The sequence below is a fragment of the Pygocentrus nattereri genome, chromosome 10 (assembly GCF_015220715.1).
Source record: "Pygocentrus nattereri isolate fPygNat1 chromosome 10, fPygNat1.pri, whole genome shotgun sequence".
NCBI classification, from domain to species: Eukaryota; Metazoa; Chordata; class Actinopteri; order Characiformes; family Serrasalmidae; genus Pygocentrus; species Pygocentrus nattereri.
The window spans coordinates 22,705,547-22,732,156 of record NC_051220.1 but is presented as its reverse complement, the minus strand read 5'-3'; the positions used below and the strand labels follow the sequence as shown (position 1 = coordinate 22,732,156).

Here is a 26,610-nt window from a genome sequence, read left to right as displayed (position 1 = left end):
TTGCCTGTGTGAGTTTTATAAATGACCATGAGTGTAATTTCCTTAAAGTTCATTTGAAATGTGAGACAGACTAAAATGTAAGATCTTTACTCTTTAATCTACACTTTCTCCACTCTGTCTCTGTCCTTCCCTCTCTCAGTTCACCTGGTGGACGTGTGGAACATGATCGAGGCGTTCCGCGACAACGGACTCAGTACGCTGGACCACAATGCTGAGATCAATGTGTCGCGACTTGAGACCATCCTCTCCTCCATCTTCTACCAGCTAAACAAGCGCCTGCCCACCACTCACCAGATTAACGTGGAGCAGTCCATTGGCCTGCTGCTCAACTTCATGGTGGCCACCTATGACAGGTGAGAAGTGGCTCTTTAAAAATGCTGGGACATCAATTGTTATCCATTAAAACAGATACTGCAGATTATTATTATTATTGTTACTACTCCTAATAATAATAATACATTTTATTTATATAGCACCTTTCCAAAGCTCAAGGATACTTCAAAGGGTATCAGGAATAGGCCAAAAATAAAGCCAGTAATGAAACACAAGAATTTCACAAGGGGGATAACAGAAGACAAAGCTAAACACAAAAGATTTAAATGATGTCTTATTCTTATAATTATTTAACCTCAAATGTGTAATTCTATAGTAAATCTATAGAAATGTCTGTCCTGTGAGTAAATTTTACATGAATGAAGGTTTCACAATAAGTGCAGAACAATCTGTGATAATTTCTCAGAGCTGCTGTGACAAGCATAGGTTCATGAACAAGCTGCCTATAACACAAATAAGAGGAATTAGAAGAAAAGAAGAATGTAATTTATTACTAATACTTTCCTTAGTCTTTTAGAAATCTTTATAATTCAGGGTATAGCTGTTGGCCCATGCCCTGTCTTAGACAGGGGTGCTGGAGGGCCCTAAAGGGCTGGTGCCCAGCACAGTTTAGTCATATCCCTGCTCAAACACACCTACTAATCCTGGTAATTAACTGAATATTCACCTCATTCATTAATTAGTAGGATTAAGTGTATTACAGCAAGAAAATCACTGAAGTGTTGGATTGCGGCCCTTCAGTGCTAAAGTTGTGTGCCCTGATCTAAGCACTAAGGATACTTGCTTTAAGGAGCCGCTTGACTATTGTAGAATCTTTGGAGGCACTTCTTTTAAACTAATCAGTATTCAGTGCAGCTCTCTCGGACTGCACTTGCACTGTCTCCACTTCAGGCACTCTATTATTCTCCTAACACTGGAGAATGTGCCAAATCAGCTTGCCTATTTTCATACCTTTCACAAAGTCTGTGGATCGAACTTACGACCGTCATTAGTCTCTAATGCACGTGTTTGTCTTGCAGCGAGGGCCATGGGAAACTCACGGTTTTTTCTGTGAAGTCAATGCTGGCGACCATGTGTGGCGGGAAGATAGTTGACAAATTACGATGTAAGTAATGTGTTTTTATACATATCAGTGTTTAGACGTGTTTTAACCCAGACAGGCCATGTTACACCCTCAAGCAGATGCTACTTCTAGCACAACTTTCTGATTTATGGCAGTATTATGCATTTACCTGCCTTTCATCATAGGCAATAAATTGTCCTTTTTCAAAGTAACATCAGTTAAAATTCATTTTGGAACTGGAACTGTTCAATACAAGTCCATAAAATCCATCATTTTGGATTCTCTGCTGGATGTAAAGGCTGTCAGTGGCACTTTGCTGCCCTCTTGTGCATTTTCAAGAATCTAACCATTCTTAGCCCAGACAAATATTACACTCGACCTAATAAATAAATAAATAAATTACATTCCCTACCCAAGCCTTCAAACCAAGAAGTAAGATCAATACAATTATTTTTCTAAACAAACAAAAAATATTCATAAAATAAAAAAGAAAAATTAATTCATCTTTAATTTTTTCATGTCTCAGCATTGCATTTTACAGCGGCGCCTCGTGTAGTTACATTAATTGAACACATGGCGGTGCTGTTTCATGTTAATGTTTCACATTTGCCAACCCACGTTACATGAGTGTTTTGCGTTCGCACGTTCTTTTCTCCCCTCCTCTCAGACATTTTCTCTCAGATATCGGACTCCAGTGGGACGATGGTGTTCGCTAAGTTTGACCAGTTTCTGAGGGAGGTGCTGAAGCTCCCCACGGCCGTGTTCGAGGGCCCTTCGTTCGGCTACACGGAGCACTCAGTGAGGACGTGTTTCCCTCAGCAGGTGAGAGTCCCGTTCCCTGTAAAACGAGTTGGCTTATAGTCAGCAGTTCAGCCCACCCCATATTGGCTGAGCCTCTCTTACCTGTCCTTTGCCAGAAGAAGATATTGCTGAACACCTTCTTGGACGTGATGATGGCGGACCCACCCCCGCAGTGCCTCGTTTGGCTACCTCTCATGCACCGACTGGCCAACGTAGAGAACGGTACGTGCTGAGAGCGCCGCGCCGCACCGGTCTGTTTACCAGCCGCCTGCTGGTCCTGAACATACGGCCCAGCATAGAGAGGCTCTTACTGAGGACTTAACCCGCGGAAAGCGCATAAAAACCGTGTTGTAAGTTTACGGCATCTAGCGGTGTCAGAGATAAGCCCAATAAACTCTCGGCCAAATTCCGTGACAAACCGCGAAGCCCTGTAACTTCAGCTTAGAGGTTGGCGATTAGGCACAATGTAATATCGCGATACTTCCAATCGTTTACATTTTTTAAGTTAAACAGACAAAGCAGGGTAAAGTGGGGCACAACCTAACATACTTTGGTTTAATGAAATAATTTTTAAAATATTTAAGTTGGAATAATCATATTTTTATGCAAGCAACAAATACATCTCTGCTACAAACGAACACTTGAACTTTGTTTCTAAAACCTACTGTTCATGTACATTTCCACCCAAAATGACTGGAAGTGGGACGATACCTTTTACTGTAACAGACAGAGGGTTAGTTTACCACTTGTAAGAAAAGTCTGATGAATTAGAGCAAACAAAGTTAATTCAGCATAATTCTGTGTTGTAAGAACTCACATCAAATTATAAATGAAAACTGACATGAGACTATTTTCCAACAACCTCAAATACATTTTTAATTTTTATTTTAGCAAATAAATTACACTACACATTAGTAAAACATTGGGTTTGTTTAGGAATTCCATCTGCTAATGGAAGTTTCATTAATTTACTTATTTAAAACCAGAGACAAATCAGATGTTCTCTCACTTTCATTGTAAAATCTGTATAAACATATGGAATAAAAGACAAAATTTACTCAATTTGTCTTTGTTTACTAAACGTGGATTAGGTGTAACACAACTATCTACTTGCACTTGCTATGAGCTTCAATGTTTCTGATTATGTCATATGCTTCAAAATGATGTTATGTTGTAGGCAACAAGATGGTGATTAAAGTGATATATGGTTGGACGTTGTGGCAGGTTAGTACCCAAAAAAGAATGTGTTGAAAAAAGTTACTTACATGCCCTGAGAACACTCTTTTTCACAGATCTACTTAAAACGCTGATGGACCGTTCAGAATTTTCACAGTACACTGTGGCTAGGAAATGTGGTCATGTGGCTAGAAACACCTTGACCTTGCATAGCAACATAAAAAAGCAACATAAATTGTGCCCTGTTTTAGGTTGTTCCCTGCGCTCCCCTAGTACCACATTTTAAAAATGCCAACAAAAACTATGAACCCCGTTGTATTCAACATTTAAGTGTGTTTAGAAAAGCAAACTGAGACAATTTTAAATATTAACTTATTGCCAGCACTACCTCAGCATCCTGGAAGTGGGGGGTGCTGATTTTAGGTTTGTTTAACTAAAGTGGTTAAAAATAGTTGAATTTGAATGTAGTAATGATTTATATGTGATTGCTTTAGAGTGGAGTTAGTATTCCTATGTTTTCATCCTACCTGTGCAGAACCTACAGTAGCTTTGCTGACATATTTTCATTAAAGCAAGCCGAATCGCTTCCCTCGGCAACTCTTGACAACTTTGACGGCACTAAAACACAGTTTGTGTTTCTAACTTGCTGGGAAAGTGTGTGCAGGCCTGTAGGCCAGGGCTGTGACCAAAAGCAGTCTAGTATATATATTCTTTTTAACTGAAAAACATAATTGTGCCCTGTTTGTTTATCAGCCGTTATATCCATTATATCCATTATATTCCACGTTTTGGCCCAATCTGTTGCTCATGGCTTCAGTAAATATATCAACAGAGATGACTAACACGTAAATCTGCATGACTGTGATATCTGACCAAGACAAAGGAATCATGGAGAGGAAGTTTCATTCAGTGCCAGGTTTTTGTTCACGGATTCACTTCACCGCGCTGCACTAAATCCAGTTAAACAGGACCAATTATGCTCTCCTTGTAGTGGAACATGCATTTGGTCAATGCTGATGAAATCCTCAATAAAGAGAGAAGTAAATATATTCAGAAAAGTATATTGTGATGTGCAGTGTGATTTAATTTATTATGATGGTGAACAGTATTGTCACATTGCCCACCCCTGCTCAAAATGTATTCAACTAGTTGAACATATCTGTGTATAAATTTATGATATTTGATAGATGATAGTGTCACCATCACAATGTACAAAATGACATAGTTTTTGATGTAGTTTATTGTCACCTGATTCCTATTTTTAACAAAAATGCTGTTTTTATGGATAACTGTGACAATAAAGTGACATGAACGATAAGCTGACAGGTTGCTAAAATGAATCTGATTGGCTACTCAAAACTTACTAGCTGGTTCATCACATTGTACTGCATTGTTATGGTTACAGTGTTTGCATCATGTGGGTCACTTTTCACATCAGCACAAAAAACACTCCAGGCAAAAGGCTATGTGTGAACACAACCTAATGAATTGTCTCTTTGCTCTGTGCTCCAGTCTTCCATCCAGTGGAGTGCTCGTACTGCCGGAGCGAGAGCATGATGGGTTTTCGCTACCGGTGCCAGCAGTGCCATGGCTACCAGCTTTGCCAGAATTGCTTCTGGCGTGGCCATGCCAGCGGTCCCCATAGCAACCAGCATCAGATGAAGGAGCACTCGTCATGGGTACGGAGCACACATGCATACATACCTAGAGAAGGTCCCACTTCAACATGTCATTAATGAGACGAACTGTAGAGAATGTATTTTATTGGCTCCTGCTGTGGCCCGTTTGCCCTGCCTGGCACGGAGTAGTAATTGAGCTCCAGAGTTGCGCTTCTCTGCAGAATGTCATTCTCCTCTGATGCGGGATTTCATGGGGTTTTTGCATTGCTTGGCAAGTGGGTTATATTGATTACTTTTTCAAATTTCACCCATTGGTCCCAAGCTCAATCACTGTGCTGGTAATTGAAGCCCAGGAAAGAATTTGCAGCACTTGCTAAATCCAATTCTGAGAGATTTTCCCCCTCTCTCTCTCTCTCTCTCTCTCTCTCTCTCTCTCTCTCTCTCTCTCTGTCTTTCTCTCTCTCTCCCTCTGCCACTCTCTCTCACCCAAGTGCCACCACAAAGATGATTGTTTTCAACCCCAGAGAACAAGGTCATGCCAGTTTAGGGTTTTGCTGAATCCAACATTTTTTATCATCACAAAAAGTAAAGTGACTCTAAAACTTTGTAAGTGCATGGCCTCGTCTCCTAGTTGTAGACCAAAAAAGCTTTCCAATAGATAAATTTTGTCTGAGAACAGGCTAGATCTGTGTCTAGATGAATCAAACTTCATTGTATAACTGATTCAAACATGAATGCTTCTTTGTCTTTACTAAGTGCTATAGCTTTTTCCCGGGGGCTTAAGGAGCGTGATTGGTATTCCATCCACTTCAGTACGTCTAGCGTTGTCTTTGTTTCTGTGCCTTTCACAGAAGTCCCCAGCCAAGAAACTGAGCCATGCCATCAGTAAGTCTCTGGGTTGTGTGCCCATAGGAGAGCCTCCCCACCCTGTGTTCCCCGAGGCAGCTGAGAGACCGCAGGACCTGGCACACCCTGCGTAAGTACCATGGAGCTCCTCATGCCTGACTTTTACAGTCTGGTTGAGGTCAGACCACAATATACAGTACCCCACCACCAGACAAAAACATACAAACGTACTAATCTCATCATCAGATGGTGGTTTGTTTTCATGGTGAGTTTTTTTCACTAACAGAAGCCAAAATGAGCAAAGCCCAAACACAGGACAAACAATAAATGAGGGAAAGAGAAGTTAACTATCCTAGCAGGCATAAAATGAAAGACAAATACAACATAATTGTTGATGTGCTGAAGTAGACTGAATTGTGGGCTGTAGCTTTTTACTGTGCATGTTAACGAATTATTGTGTGTATGTGGTTCTTTTGACTAATTTCTGATGAAATGGGAGCATATTGGTATTTTTTTGGGAGTCTGCAAAGATATTCACTCATGCTGGTTGGAATATGTAGAGGTTGGAAACTGTCTCTGCTTTGAACACTAAGCTAAAACCAAGAGGATAAACAGTTGAAATCATAACAAAATTGAAGCACTTGAATTGGCAAAACACAGCTTTTTGTAAATGTTGACATCCTGTCAGTAATGTGTGCTTGTTTGTAGCTGTTTTATTCATTAATTATACATAACTCTGTCAGAAATATGACTGGCAACAAGGTTGTTTCTGTGGCCTCAGAAATGTGAGGGTGATTTGGAAGTTATAATCATATATGCAATTAATTTTGGCTTTTCTTTTTCATTAAAACATAGTATGGAGGCATCAGAATGCACTGCTTTTGCAGTTCTTGTAAGTGGGGAGTCACTTTGACTGCAGTTATTAAAAATATGTCAATGATTCTGAAGATATATAAATTGATGATCTTTAACCGAAGTCATATTTGAAATAAATCCTACTTCTATAATTTAAATGTGGTGAAAAACTTGAAAAACAATCTTCTTGGCCTGGTGAGGACTGTGTGGGTGAGTCAAAGATCTTGGTGAAGCCATGGTAGTATAACACCTTTGTAGCAAGCAGTAGGTTTTTGTTTGCTTTTTAAAGCTTTGATTTTCCAGCAAAAAACAGACTTTGAATCTGTGTAAGATACTGAATTACAGAAGTCTGATGGCCTGCACGCCAATTTCTACTGTATTTGTAACACAGCGCCATTGTTATAAAAGCTATACTTTAAGCTTTGAGATGCTCACAATGTTCTTCTTGAGGTGTATGATGTCAAATTTTATCTCCCCCTACTGGGCTGTTCATGTGAGCTGTTTTTGAGTTTTCATGAGGACGTAGAGATTTTCGAAACGCTGCTGGTGTGGATGGAGATTTGTTTTTAAATAGAGGAAAACAACTGTTTTTAAAAACAATATCTGATTATATTCGAGGCCTCAGTCAAAAGGTGACTGGTCCATTGATGGAGCTGCAATGGGAATCTGTCTCTGTTAAAAACAGTACCATCCTCACTGTCCAGTAACTGGACATTTACTTTACATGGAAAGGTGCCAGCCATGTTTGTCATGGCACAGCAATGTTTAATGTAGAAACTCACTTTGCAAGAAGCTTTTGTTTGCCACCACTAACAGCTAGTGCCCTAAAGGGATTTTCCCCAAGCTAAATTTACATTTTACAGAAGCTCTCCAGAATAAACGCACATTTCAAGGTTGCAAAAGAAATTGATGAATACATTCTTTATTGTGGATGTTGACTCCTTCCTGGCAACCTAAAACACAGGGGCTGGCGATCATTACCACATTTTAAGCTTATAACAGGCATGTAGGCAATATTTTTCCTTTATCTTAGTTTTTAAGTAACTCTTTCTTTTATTGTTGCCCTTTATTGTTGTCCTTTATTGTTGTACATTAGCCTGTCAGCCAGTTAATTTTCTGCTTCCTGCTCGAGAGTATAAAGTTGTAAATAACCACGTGAAGTGAGTTAGCAGTACCCGGTTATGTTCAACTAACAGCCTTCTGCTTACATTTTATGGGCACAGTTTTTAACACTAACATGTAGGCTTTTTCAAGGAGTCATTATAAAGCCACATTCACTGTATGCCAAAGATCTATGCTTTTTATGTAGCATTGCTGTTCCTGGCATAATTTCATCACTGTTTGACTATAGTAACAACTGTGTACATTGTCCCAGAAATGCTTCAAAGATGGGACAAAATGCTAACTTAAAAAGCAAGTGCACCCTCTTTGACTTCACTAAAAATGGTAATGAATGACAAATCTGTTCCCTAGCCGGATATTTCAGCCTTTGGGCTTGTTTGAGATGAACTGTTCCTCGCCTTGGTGGTCAGCAAGAGTGGCCAACTGTAGTTGGGTGAGAAGTTAAGGAAAGAGCTGTCACGCTTGATGGTTTTACTGACAGCACCCCACATGAGCCAGCAGCACATTTATATATCAGATGTAACATTTCTTTGAAAAATATGAATTTGAATATCTTGTGAAAATAATGACACAAACACTATATGTTTTAATAGGCTACGTACTGTATTCAGTACAGTTCATGTCCACATGCCCACATCAATTAGTCAATGAGGATTAAGCTCCATCGTCATCGAGCTGTCTCTCAGCTCACTCAGTAAGGTGGTGAGCAGCTATGGCGCCTGGTTTTGCAAACTGTAACTGCCTGGTTCCTGTGAGATCATGAGAATGCATGTCTGGTGGTGCTGACACAAATCAGACAAAATCGTAACCAGCATGCACTGTAGCGACTCGGGTGGTGATTGGTCGTGCATCTCCATGTTGAGTTGAACAAGTTTATAATCTTGAAACAAAGTGGTCCTGTAATTAAATTAAGGTGGATAGGCATGAACAGACAGGTAGTCACACTCAGCAGCAAAACCAATCAAAATCCCCATTTCAACTGGGGGGCGAGACATTTCCCAATCACCTAAACCTATTGTGCTGCAGCTCAGTAATGCCTGAGAAAACGGTTTAACTGCGATTCATGGAATAATGCAGCTGGTCGTATTTTGAGTTACCGTACAATGTCAGTTTCAGTATTTCTTCCCGCTGAGTAGATTACCAAAAATGTGATGGTTTTCAGAGATGTTAGAAGCAAAGAAACATTTTCAAAATTGTTCTGTATAGAACCATATGCAACACATCCTCCACCACTCTGAAGAGCCATTCACCAAGCAAAGAACCGTTAAACATGGATATGGTCCTATAGATAGAACCATTTCCTTTACTAAAGAACCTTTGAAGAAAGTGTGTATTGGGTCAAAATAAACATTAACACTGTTTAGGAGTAGATTTATTCAGACATGCTATTACATTTCAGCCATGACATGTGGTATATGTAGTTTTAGTTTGTTTTTGAGGTGTGGCTTCGCCCCTGGAGTGTTTAACTAAAGACTTAAACTCCAAGCCTGTCTCTCAATATTGTTGGAGCCTGTTAGCTATATGCCCAACATACGTTTAGTGAGGACAGTCTAATTATCCCAGAGAACATAAACATTGCAAAAAAACTGTTATAAAATCTGTTACTGTCAAATGTAACATTTGCAGTATGTGATATTACATGCCTGTTTCACATCAGATTGTTCATCAAAGACATCCATAGGTGAAATGACCGCTTTGTCAGTTGAAGTATGAAGGCAGGGTAAGTGAGGTATTTGAGTGGGATGTGACACTTGCCTAATGTGACTATTCTGACGTCGTGTAGGATCATGTTTTTGTAGAACACAAATATGCCAAAACAACAGAGACTTCACATTTCAGTTTGTAGGATGGCAGTAGCAATAACAAGTAACTTACATGTAAACTGGCAACAAAAATATGTTTTTTTACTGTGTCTGTATCAAAGCATCTTTTAGGAATGCAAACATTAAGGTTGGGTTGCTGCTTAACTAATTTTGATGCATAGATCCGTCTACGGTTGGCTATTTTAGAAAGGTTTTCTACCAAAAAGGAGTTTTATTGGAAAGGGACACATTTCCATTGCAAGATCGCAGTTCATGATTTCCATGTTATGATGGTAACCAGTGTGATTGCATGAACAGAACAGAAATGTGTCAACATTAGTCATTTGTGAAATGTCACTGATGAGCTCAATAACTAAAGCTGTGTTTTTCATAGTTTAATGTGTAAACAACATTTCTCTGCAGTATCGCTCTCTGTTTTTCTGATTTGCTATTCAGGAAAACGCAGACAAATATATTGGTCGTAATTAAAACAAGCATGACAGTGGCTGGTATAGTAGTGAAGAAACTGCACAACAACAACAACGCATTTTAACAGGCCATAAATATAAATGAACATTTACTCATGAATAAACTGTAATGACAGCATTTCCTATACATATACTGTAACTCTTTATAGCATTTGTACTGTAAGAATGTTGTAAGAGTATTGTATGCAGATCTACCACTGGTTATGCTACATCCGGTATTAGTTTGGAACCTACTGTACCAGTCAAATGTTTGGACACATCTGCTCAGAGGGATTATGTTTAGTAACTTATGTTTACGGTTTTCCTCAAAGTAGTTTCAGTGAACACAGGAAAATTATGTAGGGGCCAATGAAACTGTTAAACACTCTCTAAAACACTTTTGCATTGATGTAGCTTCACCCACTCTTGATCTTCATAAGGAGCCACCTGAGATGCTTTCTCAACAGAATGGAAGAAGATACATATATCATCGCTGTCCAAAAAACACAAATACCTCCATTTTTGTCAGTGTTTATGAATGAACACTGACAAAAAATGGTGAATGAACCATTATAAGTGCTTCAAAATCACTTGGAATAAAACCTCCTTACAGTAAAGTAAATTAAAATGAAAAGGAATGTTTTTGTATTCTCCTGTAAAGCTAATCTTTTGAAGATGCATGATTTTCCTTGGACAGCAACAATAAACTGAAACTTTTTATTGTTGAAAACCACTCCTTGGGGAGCATTTTAAATATATACTATATTGCCAAAAGTATTCAGTCACCCATCCAAATCATTGAATTCAGGTGTCCAATCACTTCCATGGCCACAGGTGTATAAAACCAAGCACCTAGGCCTGCAGACTGCTTCTACAAACATTTGTGAAAGAATAGGTCACTCTCAGGAGTTCAGTGAATTCCAGCATGGTACCGTGATAGGATGCCACCTGTGCAACAAGTCCAGTCATGAAATTTCCTTGCTAATAAATATTCCACAGTCAACTGTCAGTGGTATTATAACGAAGTAGAAGCAATTGGGAATGACAGCAACCCAGCCACCAAGTGGTAGGCCACATAATATGACAGAGTGGGGTCAGCGGATGCTGAAAGATCACCAACTTTCTACAGAGTCAATCACTACAGACCTCCAAACTTCATGTGGCCTTCAGATTAGCTCAAGAACAGCGTATAGAGCGTCATGAAATGGGTTTCCATGGCTGAGCAGCTGCATACAAGCCTTGCATCAACAAACGCAATGCAAAGCGTTGAATGAAGTGGTGTAAAGCACCGCCACTGGACTCTAGAGCAGTGGAGACGTGTTCTCTGGAGTCTCCGTCTGGTAATCCAATGGACAAGTTTGGGTTTGGCAGTTGCCAGGAGAATGGGACTTGTTTGAATGCACTGTGCCAAGTATAAAGTTTGGTGGCGGGGGGATTATGGTGTGAGGTTGTTTTTCAGAAGTTGGACTTGGCCCCTTAGTTCCAGTGACAGGAAATCTTAATGCTTCAGCAGACCAAGAGATTTTGGACAATTTCATGCTCCCAACTTTGTGGCAACAGTTTGGTGACGGCACCTTCCTGTTCCAACATGACTGCGCACCAGTGCACAAAGCAAGGTCCATAAAGACATGGATGAGTCAGTTTGGTGTAGAAGAACTTCACTGGCCTTTACAGAGTCTTGACCTCAACCCAATAGAACACCTTTGGGATGAATTAGAGCAGAGACTGTGAGCCAGGCCTTCTTGTCCAACATTAGTGTCTGACCTCACAAATGCTTTTCTGGAAGAATGGTCAAAAGTTCCCATAGACACACTACGAACCCTTGTGGAAAGCCTTCCCAGATGAGTTGTTATAGCTGCAAAGGGTGGGCTGACATGATATTAAACCCTATGGATTAAGAATAGGATGTTACTCAAGTTCATATGCGTGTGAAGACAGATGACCAAATACTTTTGGAAATATAATGCATATGAAGGATTATGTTGAAAAATGCATTATCAACCACTTCCATTCATTTTTTTTTCGTGATTTTTCATCTAGACAGATATATTCACACACACATACATATGCATATGTATTTACAAGCAAAAGTCAGAGAGCACCCCTAATTTATTTCATTTCCAGTGAAAAAGGCTGTTATTGCAGGTTATTTAGTTTTCAGCAGATCAGCAGATATTTCTGAGGAGTTAGATGGATGGATGGATGGATGGATGGATGGATGGATGGCTAGATAGACAGATAGATTCCAGAACTGTAATTCAAAATTAAAAGATACAGAGAAAATGTGACTCCTAACAGCTGTCCAAGACCTGTTAGATCACCAAAACTGTAACCACCAGATAAACAGTACTTAAAGCTTTCATCTTGAGAGAGAAGAGAAAATCAAACTCTTCAGATCTGACAAAAATCCACAGGTGTTTCTGTCCATTTTTCCACTGCAGAAAACAACTCAACACTATGAGTCTGAACGGATGTGTAGCTGTGTAAAAGCCATTACTGATGAAAGGAAATAGACCAAAAGATAAAATGTGCAGCTGCTGGTGTTCTCAGAACAGTGGACTGACAACTCCAGAGACCAGACCTCAGAATCACTGAATGTATTTTGTACTACTTGGATCATAAGACACAGATAATGCAGATAACTTCCAACTGGAGACTGAACTTTGGAACTACAGAAAAATATCTCTGCAGGTTTCTTTGAAAAACTCAAAACAAGTGTAACAAAAAGAATGGAAGCCATAATAAAGGCAAAGGGTTGACACAAAAATGCTTAATGGCCATTTTTACTTGAAATGAAATAAACAAAGTGTGGTTTCTGACTTGCACAGTAATGTAAACATACATTATTTACTTAAAATACTTTTGTACATAGGCATCACTGTCAAAATTTGTGTTTGCCTTAGAAACACACATCATTACATTTAAATCTTTTGTTTAAGTCTTTATATTACAAATCTTTTAAGATTATAAAGAATGCATGTTCAGTGTGTTCAGTCTTTTGACTGGTAGTGATGTAACTATAGACATTTTAGGCGCCTCCAAACTGAAAGCTCTGCCTCTGAGAGTGCAGTGTGGATTTTTATTAGATTGAAGAGTTTTAGTGTTGAGGAATGCACCGTTAAATCAAATAGTCATTCATCTTTTCGTCAATACCATTCCACCTTATTTCTCTATTTTTCTCATTTCCAAGACAGCGAACATTTGATCTGCAAATCCATCATGGGAGAAAAATGTAATTAGGATATGCCTAGAAGAAAGATATTTGTGTGTAAAATATATATACGACTGTGTTTTTCTGTTTTACTGCATTGTAAATATGAGGAGTTGAATCAATCTTGAGCTGTTATGGGGGCTGCTGCTTGGAACCGACCCTAGTTTTATTTAGTGGCGGGCACACGAATGCAGGAATTTATGAAGACCATAAAACAGCACAACATATTACATGCATTGCGCTGCTGCAGAAAAGAGCTTTGAAGTTTGAATTCATTTTTCAAATTGAGTGCAGTGCATTGTTTTATTATGTAGTGTATAAAGGGCACTACTGCATTAGTGTGATATGAATGCATGGATTTATATTCAAATGATGGCGTTTTATATTGCACCAGGTGAATAGGGCACATCCTGCTGAGTGCAAAAATGTGAAGTCTGCACTGAAGTGGATTGAATTGCAATGAATTATTATGCACATGTGGTTCTTTTGTGTGAATTCTGATGAAACAGAAGCGTATTGGTATTTTCATTGGCTGCCTGCCAAGATGTTCAACTTCAGAATACTGAAACTTTTATCTTTTCTCTCAACTCATCTTGTCAGTAAGTGAACATCGAGCACACATTGGAGGGAAAGAAGCAGCTTTATTCCTTTCAGGATTATCCCTTGAAAGCAGTGTTGAAATATGACCTCAAGCCAACTGAAACCTGTCACCACTGATCATGCGGGTCAAAGCAGTGTGCTGCATTGTTTGATGCTTTAAAACACAGCAGAAAAAAGCATCCACCAGCACAGTGAGACTATACACGGGTTGGAAGCCTCCTATGGGGAGAGCGTAATGGCTAGAGTGCATTCTCATGCTCAGATGGCATTTCAGGGCTGGCAGTGGTGAGGCACACAAAAGCTGGGGAGCTCTAAAGTTAATGGACACTACTCATGGTGGCACATCCTCACCAGGGTGCTGTTCTGTGTCCCCACAGAGCGACACGGGCACTTAAACCTGGATGGTTCTCTGTTTTCTGTTCTTTCTAACTCTACTCTGACACAGTAGACAACTGTGGAAAGATATTTGGTTCACTGCAACTATTCCTTTTACTGTTTCAAAATCAAAGGGATACACCGATTGTAAATTTTATGGCTGGTTCTTTATGACTGTGTTGGGTGATTTCTTTTCTGAAACTTGATTCATTACGATACAGTGGTGTCTTGATTCGATGCATTTTTCAATACAGCGGAAACAAGGAGTGCTAGAATATGTGCTGTGTCTTCATGTGTTAATGTTTGCACCATGTGCATAGCTATCATGCATGTGCTGTAGGGGTGGAACAATGCACAATGTAAATTCTGAGGTCAAGATTCGGTTCGATTTTTGACACATTATCTCTAATTCTGTCCTACACAGATTTGATTTGGTCCAGACAAGTACAAGTTATCCAGTAGAACTTTTTCAACACATGCCACACTGCTTTCTAACAAAATTGGCCCATGAAAAGTCATAACCTCTAGAATCTTTGAGGTCTTCAGGACAGACACCCTGACATTTAATTGTTGACAATCATTTCCAAATAAGTGAGAGACCCTTGGAAGAAACAGAGCGACATATCAGTGATACAGGGTGTCCAACCTTATCAAAGAAAGGCTGAAGCTGGAGCTCATGTCACTCTACTCGTTAACTCAGTTGTTCTTATTCCCACTTTGTTAGAATAAAAAGTTGCAGCCACACCTGCCCTTGTAACGCCGGGGAGCGAGGAGGTGGACGCATATGCGGAGATAAGCGACTTTTATTAGGGGCAAATCCAGGGTTGTGGTCGATACAGTCCAGGGTCATAGAGCCAATGCGAACAGATCGGGGTGCAGACATGATAAACACAGAAATACCGAACAAACATACGAACACGATCAAACGGTACAAAGACCAGAGAATACAAAGGGCAAACACGGGGCTTATAATAAAACACAGGGATAACGAGGGACAGGCGGAAAACAGGTGGTGACAATCAGGGGCGGAGTCAGAAAACAATGGGCCGGACTAGGAAACCAAAACAAAGAAAACACGTGGACTAGACCAAAACAAAACACAAACACATGGACTGGACCAAGAGGGGCCAATTGTGACAGCCCTTTACACATAAGACACCATTTACTTAAAGGCCTTAGGCGCTGAGCGCATTTTATTTGTGCAATTTATTCTGACCTAAATTAATTTAAACAAGGAAGTAACTGATGACGTTTACACCAAACATGATGTTTCAGACAGTGAAAATGGGACCTTATTTTATTTTCTAGGATGTGAACTCACATGTCCAGTCACTGTTGTCTCTGGAATTGGCATGGCAACAACCAAGATGGTGAAATGTCTGTGTTTGTGGGGTTGGGGGTGGTCGGTTGAAAGTGGCCATGCTCTTTCATGGCCTGTCCATTTTGTTAGAAGCAAATGATATCTTTTTACATTTGAAGATTTAGCTGTATGTACTTTTTTGTTTGTGTTGTTTTTGCACAGCAAAGAAAAAAAAGAACTCCAACTTGCATTGCATAATGTTTCCATGTCAGTTATTCTTTTACTTTCTCTTCTTGTAATCCTGAGATATATGTTGACCTACCTTATATATGCTTATCAATAGTATTCATTGTGTAATGTCCTTAACTCTGAAAATTAGTAGCCTGTTATCCTGCTAGTTACCAACCTATTAAGACATCCGACAGATTCAAGCGCATTACTAGCACTTTTTAAGTAGCAACGGGCTGACATTTTTGGTAGCAATATGTATAGCAATAGCGTGCAAATGCAAGCATGTTGGGTGTCTCACATTATTTACATCATAAAATCACATCACACATGGTCAAATATTAAAATAAATCAACTGACTGCAGATCACATTTGGAGTGAAAGTCTGCTGATGCTGATCCTGGGTGATTCTGATCCTGCGACCCTCACTCTGCTACGATGGGGGGACCTTCCTAAACAGTGTTTGAACTGTTGAATCTGCTGAACTTTGCTGTTGTAAAGAATCACTCTGGCCTGCTTCTCTTCTAAATACAGCACATGCGTGGAAATCAATGATAATTTGCTCAATCTCATCAGAGAATCAGTAAACTTCACAATCCTTTTGAAGCCCTAGAGTAGTTTCTGGTCTAATGATAATATCGACTTGACATCCATTCTGACCAAAGGGCACATTTGCATGCTCTGCTGTTACTTTGGTTCTATAAGTGGAACAAAATATAGCTTTTTGCTTTTGCAGTATAGGGAGAGTGAGATTACTATAGATTCTGTCGCACTCATGAGATCATCACATTCACCTGCATTCAAATACTGTATTGAATCACGGTTTGAACCACCCACAGAGCACCCAGTGTCTGCCCTTTACTAACCAAATCTCAATCCTCCAATGTTTGCCATTTGCTGTAACACTGGGTCATTGTAGACATGCTTTTATAGATTCTGAAAAACATTGCGGCTTGCCAAAGGGCCTGTTTTCTGTTGCCACCAGCAAGTGTTGACATGTCTGTGTGCTGGATATTCATCAGAATAGTAGCGTGACAATTTGCGTACATGCTGTATTACAGATGTTTAATGATTACTGTTTATTTGCTGCATTTGCTGAATTTGTAACATATTGGTGGGTGGAACATAATAGGGGACTTTATATAAAATGTGGCCTAAGCAAATGATATGGTACATTTCATGTATTTGTTTCATTTTTTAATTTACATTGCATTTATGCCATTTGGCTGACACTCCTATCCAGAGCGACAATTTGCCCAATTTACACAGGTAGGCAAAGGTAGTGTTAGGAGTCTTGCCCGAGGACTCTTATTGGTACAGTGTAGCAATACTGTGTTAAACACATAAATAGAACTATACTTCACTTCTTCTTATATATATTGATCTACTTCATAAATGCTTATAAATAGTATCTTATTCCTTATGATGTTATTGATGTATTACTGTCAGTTGTTGCACTTAGTTTTTTATGGTTCTTAGTATCACGTTGTTTGATTTGTTCAGTCAAACATCTTTGTTTAGTCTTTTCCTCTTAATCTGTGCTGTAACTCACATCTCCACTGTATTTGTGGTCATGCACCTAAGGCAGTATAGACGGTCAGACTCAGATGATCCAGCCTCTTGCTCGCTCCATAATGACCATCTGTAGCTCCTCGGGGAGCTGATGCGTCAGTGTAAACATGTCGGACTTCCTATTGCTGCTTCACATAGTGTTCCTGTTGCTACTGACCTCAGGACAGCAACCGTCAGCATGATCCGCCCAATTGCACTGTCACGTGCCACAGGCGCCTCCTGGCTGAGCCATGAAGGCAGAATCAGGGTAGCAAATCAAGTCCGATCAAACTCATGAATCAAACAGACAAGGGGGAGCCTCTCCCAACAGCCCAACATTGGTGCTGCTTGTTTGGAGTGGCACAAGTGTCCCTGAAGGACTTCAGGTTTGTTTAGCTGCAGTTTGACAGCTGATTGCGTGTGGAGGCAACGATTTGTCTTTCAGATTCCCTCAAGTTTGACAGATGGATCTTGTTTGGGACTTACTGAACCATAGTTAAGGACACACTGTCTGTCTCTATTTACAGCTCATGATGGAAAGATACAGGACGTGCACAGCTTGCTTTATGTGCTAATATTATGGCTGAACATGTTGAAAGCATTAAACATTTCTTTTTCTTACAACGTAGGCAAGAGATTTGGTTGGTGCTCAGATGCTTATGATGTTTTCATGGGTTTATGTAGCAAAAAATCCATTTTGCACATGGCTATTTATCAGCTTGTTCTCTCTTAGAATTAAATAGGAGGTTTTTCCTACTGTGCCTTGAATTAGAGGAGCTAAACTCTGCTACAGGCTGAATTTGGATGTATGTAAAATTGTGATTTTCGAACAACACTTCATTTCTACATGTGCACTGTATGGGCTAGGCATGTACATTCTGACTAATTTTCATATTCTAGTATCCATAAGAGCTCATGAATGCTTATTACCTGCAGAGATGGAAAAGAACAATGAACTTTGGCTTTTTAAGTGACAGTGCTGGTGTTTAAAAATTTAGATACATTAAAAATAAATGTATGTAAATACATTTCAAAACGCCTCTTTCAAAAACAGCATTTCTTTTTTTCTTTTTTCTTTTTTTTCAAAATTGTCAGAAGGAAAGAGGCATAGTTATTTGAGGAGTTAGTAACGGAGGCTGCCTCATATGAGCTAACAAGCTAAAACAGTAGCTAACTGGTACAACATTGGATGCTAATGGAGACTCATCGTCTTCTACATGTGTGGATGTTGTTTTTTCAGAGAAATATGTAGAAATATAAGGGGTGCTATATCCCTGCCTTTGTAGTCACTTTATTGCCAATGCAATTACATCAAGGTACTTGTGTCTCAGAGTAGCAAAGTACGATGTAACATATAGTGGGTTCCAGAAGTCTTTGAAAGCTAGGATCGGTTTCATTTAATCCTACAAATAAGCAACAGAAAGTTCTATCCATCCATCCATCCATCCATCCATCCATCCTCAACAGCTTGTCTGGGTCGCGGGGGCAGCAGCCTAAGCAGTTCTGTAAGAACTAAGAAAGTTCTATAATTTTGAAAATTTTCAAATGGAGAAAAGTTAATGAGGCCTTCATACAAAAGATCAGATTTAGAAAATTTTTTTAGCTTCCTTTGACGCTCATGTTCACCCAGTCTCGGGTGGATCAAATCTGCTTTTTTTTTTTTGTTTTTTTGTTTTTTTTGCTATCGATCATCATAGTCCATGCCAACTTGAGTGCGTACTTGTCATTAAAGCAAAAGTACCATATACTGAGAAATTCTGAAATTCATGTAAACGTTTGAAAGATTCTGCTTTTCACTCAGATTTTTATGCTGATAATGAAACTTATAATGAAAAACCTTTATTAAATTGGAGAATAATGCAAAGTAGAAGAACTTTTATTTGTGGCTTCAGACGTTTGCACTTACATAACCAAACCTTTTCACGGTTCTGTTAAAACATCCCAGTTACGTAGAATTTTTGTTCTGTATGTTTTCTCACTCTTCTTGTGATGAAACATAAGGTATGTCCGACTTGTAATTTCAATATTTAAGTACCGGCACTTTGCACATCCCTAATTTATTGTGCTTTTTATTGGTCCAAAAACACAGGTAGTGCACCAGAAAGTGTGAGCAGTATCCCGGTCATATTTTTTGTTTGATTCCTTCAATACAGCTGAACCCAGTTTAACTGAAAAGCAGACAGAAGCAGTGATGAAGGCCTGAGGTTATGTGCCAGTCATGTATTACCGCTCCGAGACGGATGCATAAGCAGGTTGGCAGCAGGGTCGCCCGTTGATCATTTTTATTTGCACAAGGACATTACCACTCCATATTTCCTCAGCTCTATCAGGCAGGACTCACTTCATTGTAATTATCTGGGAAAGAATAGGAGCGGCGCTTGATATAGTCGATGTGACCTCATAAAAAAATGTGAGCATAATTTTGTCTTGCCCTCTGCTAAGGGCAGATCTCTAGAATGAGCAAATTTACATTCACGGCATGTCCAGCACGGTAAGAACTCGCCGCTCTTGGCTTTGAATCTTTTGAAGATTTTACCAATCAAAAAATATATATGAGGGACTCATTCCAATTTGACCCGCTTGACACATTTGAACGGTTTAAAATAACGTTTGGAGATGGTCCTCCACGTCGTACTGATTCATTCAGCTATGGAGATGGAGAGCGATGGCATGACATCTGTATGCAGTGGGCAGAAGTTTGCACTTTTGCTGTGTCTGTGTAAAGCAGCAGGATTGATCACGTCAGTCCAGTGTATGGCCCTGCTGGCTGCTGGTGGTAAACACTGACTATAATGAGGGCTGGCATTCTAGAAGACCTGTCCATACAGCATGTTGCGGTGCAATTAAATTTGCAAGGAAAGTCTTAAAATGTAGCCAAGCTGCTCTCATAAACCTAAGCAGAGGCTTTTTAATGGTACTTCACTTCTTGCAGTAACTGTGTGTCTGCTTCTATAGACAACTTTACATCTTTTTGTAGACTGCTTTTTTATATATGCAGATTCTGTAACTTCAAGTAGGCAGCTTGATATAGACATAATATGAGTGTGATTATATTACGGTTGTTGTATGCTGATTATATTGCAGTATGCAATATATTAAAACACATTAGTGAGTTAGTAGTGTACAGTATACAATGCACAGAAAGCCAGAGACCAGCTTTCATTTATTTAATTTTCTGTCAGAATGGCCATCAAATGCAAGTTATTAATTTTTCTGGAGATACTTTTAGGGGGGATGCAAGATGTAAGGCATAAGGAAGTGGAAAGTCATAGGAAAATTAGTGTAAAAAACAGGAGTTTCCAAAATTAATTTGAGAAAATTATTAAAGATACAGAGAAAATGGCACTTCTAATAGCAGTAAAAGACCAGTAGACCACCAACAGTTCTCCATCAGATAAACAGGCTTTGATCCCTGAGAGAGAGGAGAAAATCAGGCTCTGCACTTTCTTCAGATCTGAAAAAAGCACTGGTTTTTCTGTCCATCCTTCCACTGTGAGAAGACAGCTCAACAGTATGAGTCTGAAAGAATGTTCAGCTGTCAAAAAGCTGCGATGGGCTGACCACCCTAGAGTCCAGACCTCAACATCACTGAATGTGTTTGGGATTACTTGAATCAAGAGAAGCAGAAAAAACACCCAACTTCTGAGACTGAACTAAGGAAAAATGTCCCTGCAGATTTCTTTGAAAAGCTAAAAGCAAGCCTCCTAAAACAGAGTGGAAGCTGTGATATAGGCAAAGCGTGGACACTTGTATCTTACTGTTATTGTATTGCATTGAATGGCACAAAGTTCTGCGTTCAACTGTTTCTTTTTTTCTTGGTGTCCACAGTGACATTTTGTTTCTAGCAGTATCTGAGCTCAGGACTGTCTTTTTCTCTAAGCTATTGGTAACTAGCAAAGATACTTTCTCTAGATTGACAAAGCACTTCTTGTAAGTCGCTCTGGATAAGAGTGTCTGCTAAATGCTGTAAATGTAAATGACACACTAAATACTGAAAAGCTGATTCATTTAGTTATTGTATCTTCCTTGTGACTTTCTGTTAAATCGAAGTTTTCTGCTGATGCTGAAAAACAAATAGCTTGTGCTTAATGGCTGTTTTGACTGGAAAATAAATAATTGATGAGTGGTCTCTGACTTGTGCACATTACTGCACATGGTTAAACATTGCATATATTTTTTACCAAAATAATGGATATTGGTTGAATTACATGATTATATCAATTCATCAGAACACCAAAAGACACACTCATTGTAACTGTGATTGGTCAAGACACTTGCTTTGATAGGTTAGAGGCCTCATTTGCATATTGCAACCTTCTGAGAGAACAGTATTGCAAAGACAGTATTAACAAACGATACATTCTTCAGCTGTGTGCATGTTTCTGTGGATGTGTATCTGCATGTACTATACAGAAATAGGAGCAGAGAAAACATTTAAGGCAGCAAGATGGGCAGAGAGAGAGAGAAGTGGCTAAGAGAGGCTGAGGAAGAAGGAGAGAGAGAGAAAGCGCGCATCTGGATCGTCACGGGGTCATGTGACTGCCAGGTTTCCTTGGAGACAGCAGCAGTGTTGTGCATTCAGATGCTAGTTCAGTTGAGTGGAGGGCAGCACGGAGCAGGCAGCAGCTGGCCTCTGGATGAGTGTCTGCGAGCTCAATAGACAGGTGCTCCTTACACTACGCAAGGTGAGTGAGTCATTCTATGCAAATGCTATAAATTCTCCTGCCAGTCCAGCTCCTCAGGAGATGCAGTGTTGACCAGTGATAGATGGACATAGCAGTTTTAAGCATTCATAGGGTTGCTGCTTGAGGTACCTGCGTTGTGTGCTGTGCTGTGCTGTGTTCTCATGCGGCCAAGATGTTGCCAACCACTTCAATCAAGGCGTGACAAACAGGGCTTTTTCTGTCTGTCTCTTAGTCTGTGAAATATGCTTCCATTTAGCTGTTTTGGAGTGCAATAAGACAGCGTTCCATGAGCCTCTTTGCGCGTTGTTGGCAGCCGCTGGGGAAATTAAAGTAGGCATGTCTCAGTAATGCAAATTGCACTGACCCCTCCGAGTGACTGCTAGCTGCACATGTCAGAGACGAGTAACTAATGGCATTCTCTTAAGGAAATACAGCCCAGTATGATAAACAGATGTTTTTGATTGTCTTTGTACAGAAATACGCAGACTGCTGGCTCTGAGAACAGCAGCATATTCTGGGCATTGCCAACACATTACATGACAGTTTGGGTGTGGTAAATTGAATTGTTTTGAGATTTCGGATCTCCCTTTGTACTGCTGTGCATATTCAGTTAGAGGAATAGCAAGAGAGAAACAAATTGGAATTGGATGGAAGAGCAAGCCAGAAGCAAGAGCGTTGCAGGGAAGGTGGCAGAGTTGGGACACAATTAGTCAAGGCGACTCTTTGTTGCCAGTGGAATTAGGCTTTCGGAGTAATTTCACAGAATTACATAAAACAAATAAAATGTGTAGAAATTGGTTGAATAATCTTAATAATACAATCATAATACAATAATACATATAATAATACAATAATACAATAAAATCTCATAGTGAGAAAAGTAGATTTGGGATGATCTCACTTTTTAAGATGTTGTGTTTTGCACTGTAGTCTGTTGTGTAGTTGTGTAGATACTATGTTTATCCGATTCAAGTAAGAGAGAGAGAGAATGAGTGAAAGAGACTTGGTCAGAGGGGCCGAAGTGCTTGCTGGAGCGTGTGAGGACCGACGGACATCAGGTCCAGATGGAGACCGTGGCACTGTTTACCCACACAAATTACCTTCTGCAATGTCACCTCAGTCCTCTCTCTCTCTCTCTCTCTCCCTCTCTCACTATCCTCCCAGACTTCCAGCTTTAATTAGAATTCCTCCGAACCCCTTTGTCTTCTTGGTAACTTAATTAGTTTTGGGCAAATAGCATTAAATTAAAATGTCACTGTCTGGAAGCCAATTTACAGCGAGTAGATTTTAGGTATACTTAAACATGGTGGCTCTTTTTCATCACTACATAGAGCAGTTTGATGTCTCATAAGTTGAAAGCTCGTTGTTGATGTTTTCTCCTCATACGCCACACATACCTGCACACATAGACAAAGGCAGGCGACAAGTTGGCAGCTACAGCTCTGTGGCCATGCCTGACTCGTAACTTTGTAATTTTGCAGTCAGCTGAAGCCAGTGTCCAACAACATGAACGATACCATTCTCATGTCCTCCGGGGCACCCACATCTACCAAAAGGTAAGCACTCCACGCAGGATTCTGTTTGCATGCACTTGTTTTTAAGCCCCTCCATGTAAGCCTGTTATGTAAAAAAAAAAAAACAGAAAGAAAAAAAGAAAGGCTTGCTTTGAATTCTGTGCTGTGCGTGAGTGATGAGTGGGGGATTTTTTTGAGCCCGTCTTCGTGGTGAATGCACCGCCGCAGGAGTCAGGCTATACGTTTGCCTTTCAAAGGCAGATGAGCTGGAGCACTGACGAGAGAAATTGGCCTGCCTCTTCTGTGGAAAGTCTCGGTGTGTTTTGCAGACTGGGCTTGCTCAAGGTGATAGGGGAGATAAAAGCACTCAGGATTGGAACCTTATCTTGTAAATAGGGTTAGTAGGCAAGTTTGGCTGCTTTACTGCTTTTTTTGTCCCTGTTCCTGTGGCAAACGCTTTAATTGTTGCTGGCATGAATGGTAGTGAAGGTGGGCAATGTGGCAGTTTATAATATTGTGATACTGTGTCATTTTTACAATATGCAATATATGTCACAATATCACTGCTCTGTGTTTCTGTGTAATTGTGGTTGAGGTTTGATCAGTTGGAACAGATAAATGCACCAGACCATTCCACATTCAAAAAATGCTATTTAAAAACATCATTTGATGATTTTTTTATTCAGTGTTCCACATTCTGTACTGCACTATTAATAGCCAGTTAAGCACGGCTCTCATTGAGTCTTGCATCTTCAGGACTGTAATGTACAGTGTCCTGATAACAGGGCAAAGTTTTGGTTGGCTAAACCTCTCTTCAAAACATCTTTTTAATGAAACATGCAGTTGGTCAGTGTTGTGGACGTACTGATTATATTGTCATTATGCTCAGAAAAGCATACTGTTGCTTTAGAGAGGTTTGTTGTCACATAATACATAATGATAATGATATCATACTATCATATAAGAAGAGATTATTGCCATGTAATTTATGTTACTATTGTACAGTCATATCAGGGAAGTTTATCACTCATTCATGATGACTATATCATGTTAGATAAGCTTATCATCACATAATTCATAATAATGATATTATAGCATCATATTGGGAAACTTATCCTCACAATTCATGAGAGCAGTTTTATGTAGTCATGTTGCAGTACTGTATTGTTATAGCTGAAAAGCGTATTGTCATTTATACATAATAACAATAGTATATAGTCACATCGGTGAAGCCTGTCATCAAACTATTGTTGCTAATATTTTATCATTATATCAGAAAATCTTACTGTCATGTAATTTGTGACAATACTATATCGCCATATCAGAAAAGCTTGTCTTCACACAATTCTTGAGAAGATTTCATCTTATCAGAAAGGCTTGTTATTGTGTAATTCATGATAACAGGGATATACAATACTGTCAGAAAGGCTTGTCTTCTCAAAAATTCTAATAACTAATAAATAATATTATATAGTCATATTGGAAAAGCTTAGACATGCAATTCATGGTCATTTTATGTAATCCTATCAGAAAAGCTAATCACCACCTAATTCATGATAGCAAAGTTTTAACATATAAAAGCTTATTGTCAAGTAATTTGTGGTGATTTTATATTGGCACATCATAAAAGCTTATCATGATGTAGTTCATGATAATGATATTAGTCATATTAGAAAAGCGTAACATTACATAATTTATGATGATGGTATTACATAGTCATAACATAAAAGCTAATGGTCATATAATTCATGATAGCAATATAATGTCATCATATCTGGAAAGCACATTGCTATGTAATTTGTAATAGTGATCTTATATATTTATACCAGAAAAACTTGTCACATAATTCATGATAGTACTATATAGTCATATCAGCTTATTGTGCGATAACTCGTTATACATATATTGTTATCAGAGAAGCTTGTCATTGTGTAATTTATTGTAACAGTACATCATCTTATCGGAAAAGCTTGTCATCACTTAAAACATGACACCAATATTATATAGATGTCAGATATAAAGCTTACTGCCACGTAATTCATGATATTGATATTATACAGACATATCAATCACCCCTGTGATTGCATGAAATGAAATAATATTAAGCGGATTTGGTTAGGAGGAAAAAAAAAGGCCTAGAATATCTTATTGCATTACACACTCAGATGTGCTCCAGGGTGGAATTTCTTATCAGATGGAAATTCAGACGAGTCTTCACTAAATTTATGGAACATCCCTTTGCTTTCTTTTTTATGATTCTCCCCAGCACAGCTTCTTCCAATTTTGTTTCCAGTTTGAACCACTTACGTTTGATCACATACTGCGTAGCATGACATTAAGTCATTAACAGCACTGTTAAAGTAGCGCTAGTATTATTAATAGTGAAACACACATACCGTTTTAGAACGTGAAGTGTCATGACTGCAAATCACTTGAATGGACCAGATGTGATGCTCAGTGTCTGCAGGAGGAGGAGCAGGCTGTTCATATGCATGCGGCGCTAAAAATACCTTGGCACGGTCTGCCTGAGGCGGCGAGAGAGTGCTGGGGAGGGAGGGGACCGCGCATGGGTAAACACTTCATCCGACATGAGATCCTTCACTGTAAAGATCAGAGTCAGGCTAAAAAGAGCTGACTTGACTCGTTAACCTCAGGCAGCAAGAGATGCTGTGCATTTAGATGAGTGAGCTAGCATGAGGAGGGGTTATAAGCACATGTGCCACAGCCCTCTCACAGCTCTAATGTGGCACTCTGACAGCCTTAAAGCCAGCACTACAGTCTCTGAGTCACATTCTGTTTGGGTGATTATGTGTCCGGTGCCACTGGAAATGGCTTTGGCCACAGGGCTAACGGCAGAGGAACGTGCTATTATTTTCCACAAAATTCTGCTCACAATGTTTTTATTGGAGCCTACAAAAAATAAAACCTGCTCTTTCAGCCCAACCGAAGGTTGCAGGGATGTGAAGATCTCCTTGCCCTCCTGATCTGATTACTTGTAAGAAAGACCTGCTTTTATCGATTATGCCTGCATTATGGTAAGGCTGGAGCCAAATGAAATGTTA

The 26,610-nt window shown here is 39.5% G+C and overlaps 1 protein-coding gene across 7 annotated transcripts in view; it reads left to right on the top strand.

Moving 5' to 3' along the window:
- Positions 1–26,610, top strand: part of dtnbb (dystrobrevin, beta b) — a 47,797-nt gene that overhangs the window by 3,557 nt on the left and 17,630 nt on the right. For 4 of the 7 annotated variants that reach the window (XM_017694477.2, XM_017694480.2, XM_017694476.2 and 1 more), the window contains exons 5-11: positions 140–353; positions 1,353–1,438; positions 2,064–2,218; positions 2,314–2,419; positions 4,886–5,052; positions 5,844–5,968; positions 23,516–23,590. In XM_017694477.2, coding sequence (XP_017549966.1) covers positions 140–353; positions 1,353–1,438; positions 2,064–2,218; positions 2,314–2,419; positions 4,886–5,052; positions 5,844–5,968; positions 23,516–23,590 — 928 coding nt within the window. The remainder of the gene's footprint in view (positions 1–139; positions 354–1,352; positions 1,439–2,063; positions 2,219–2,313; positions 2,420–4,885; positions 5,053–5,843; positions 5,969–23,515; positions 23,591–26,610) is intronic. The other 3 variants (XM_017694482.2, XM_017694481.2, XM_017694479.2) reach the window with 2 other exon arrangements.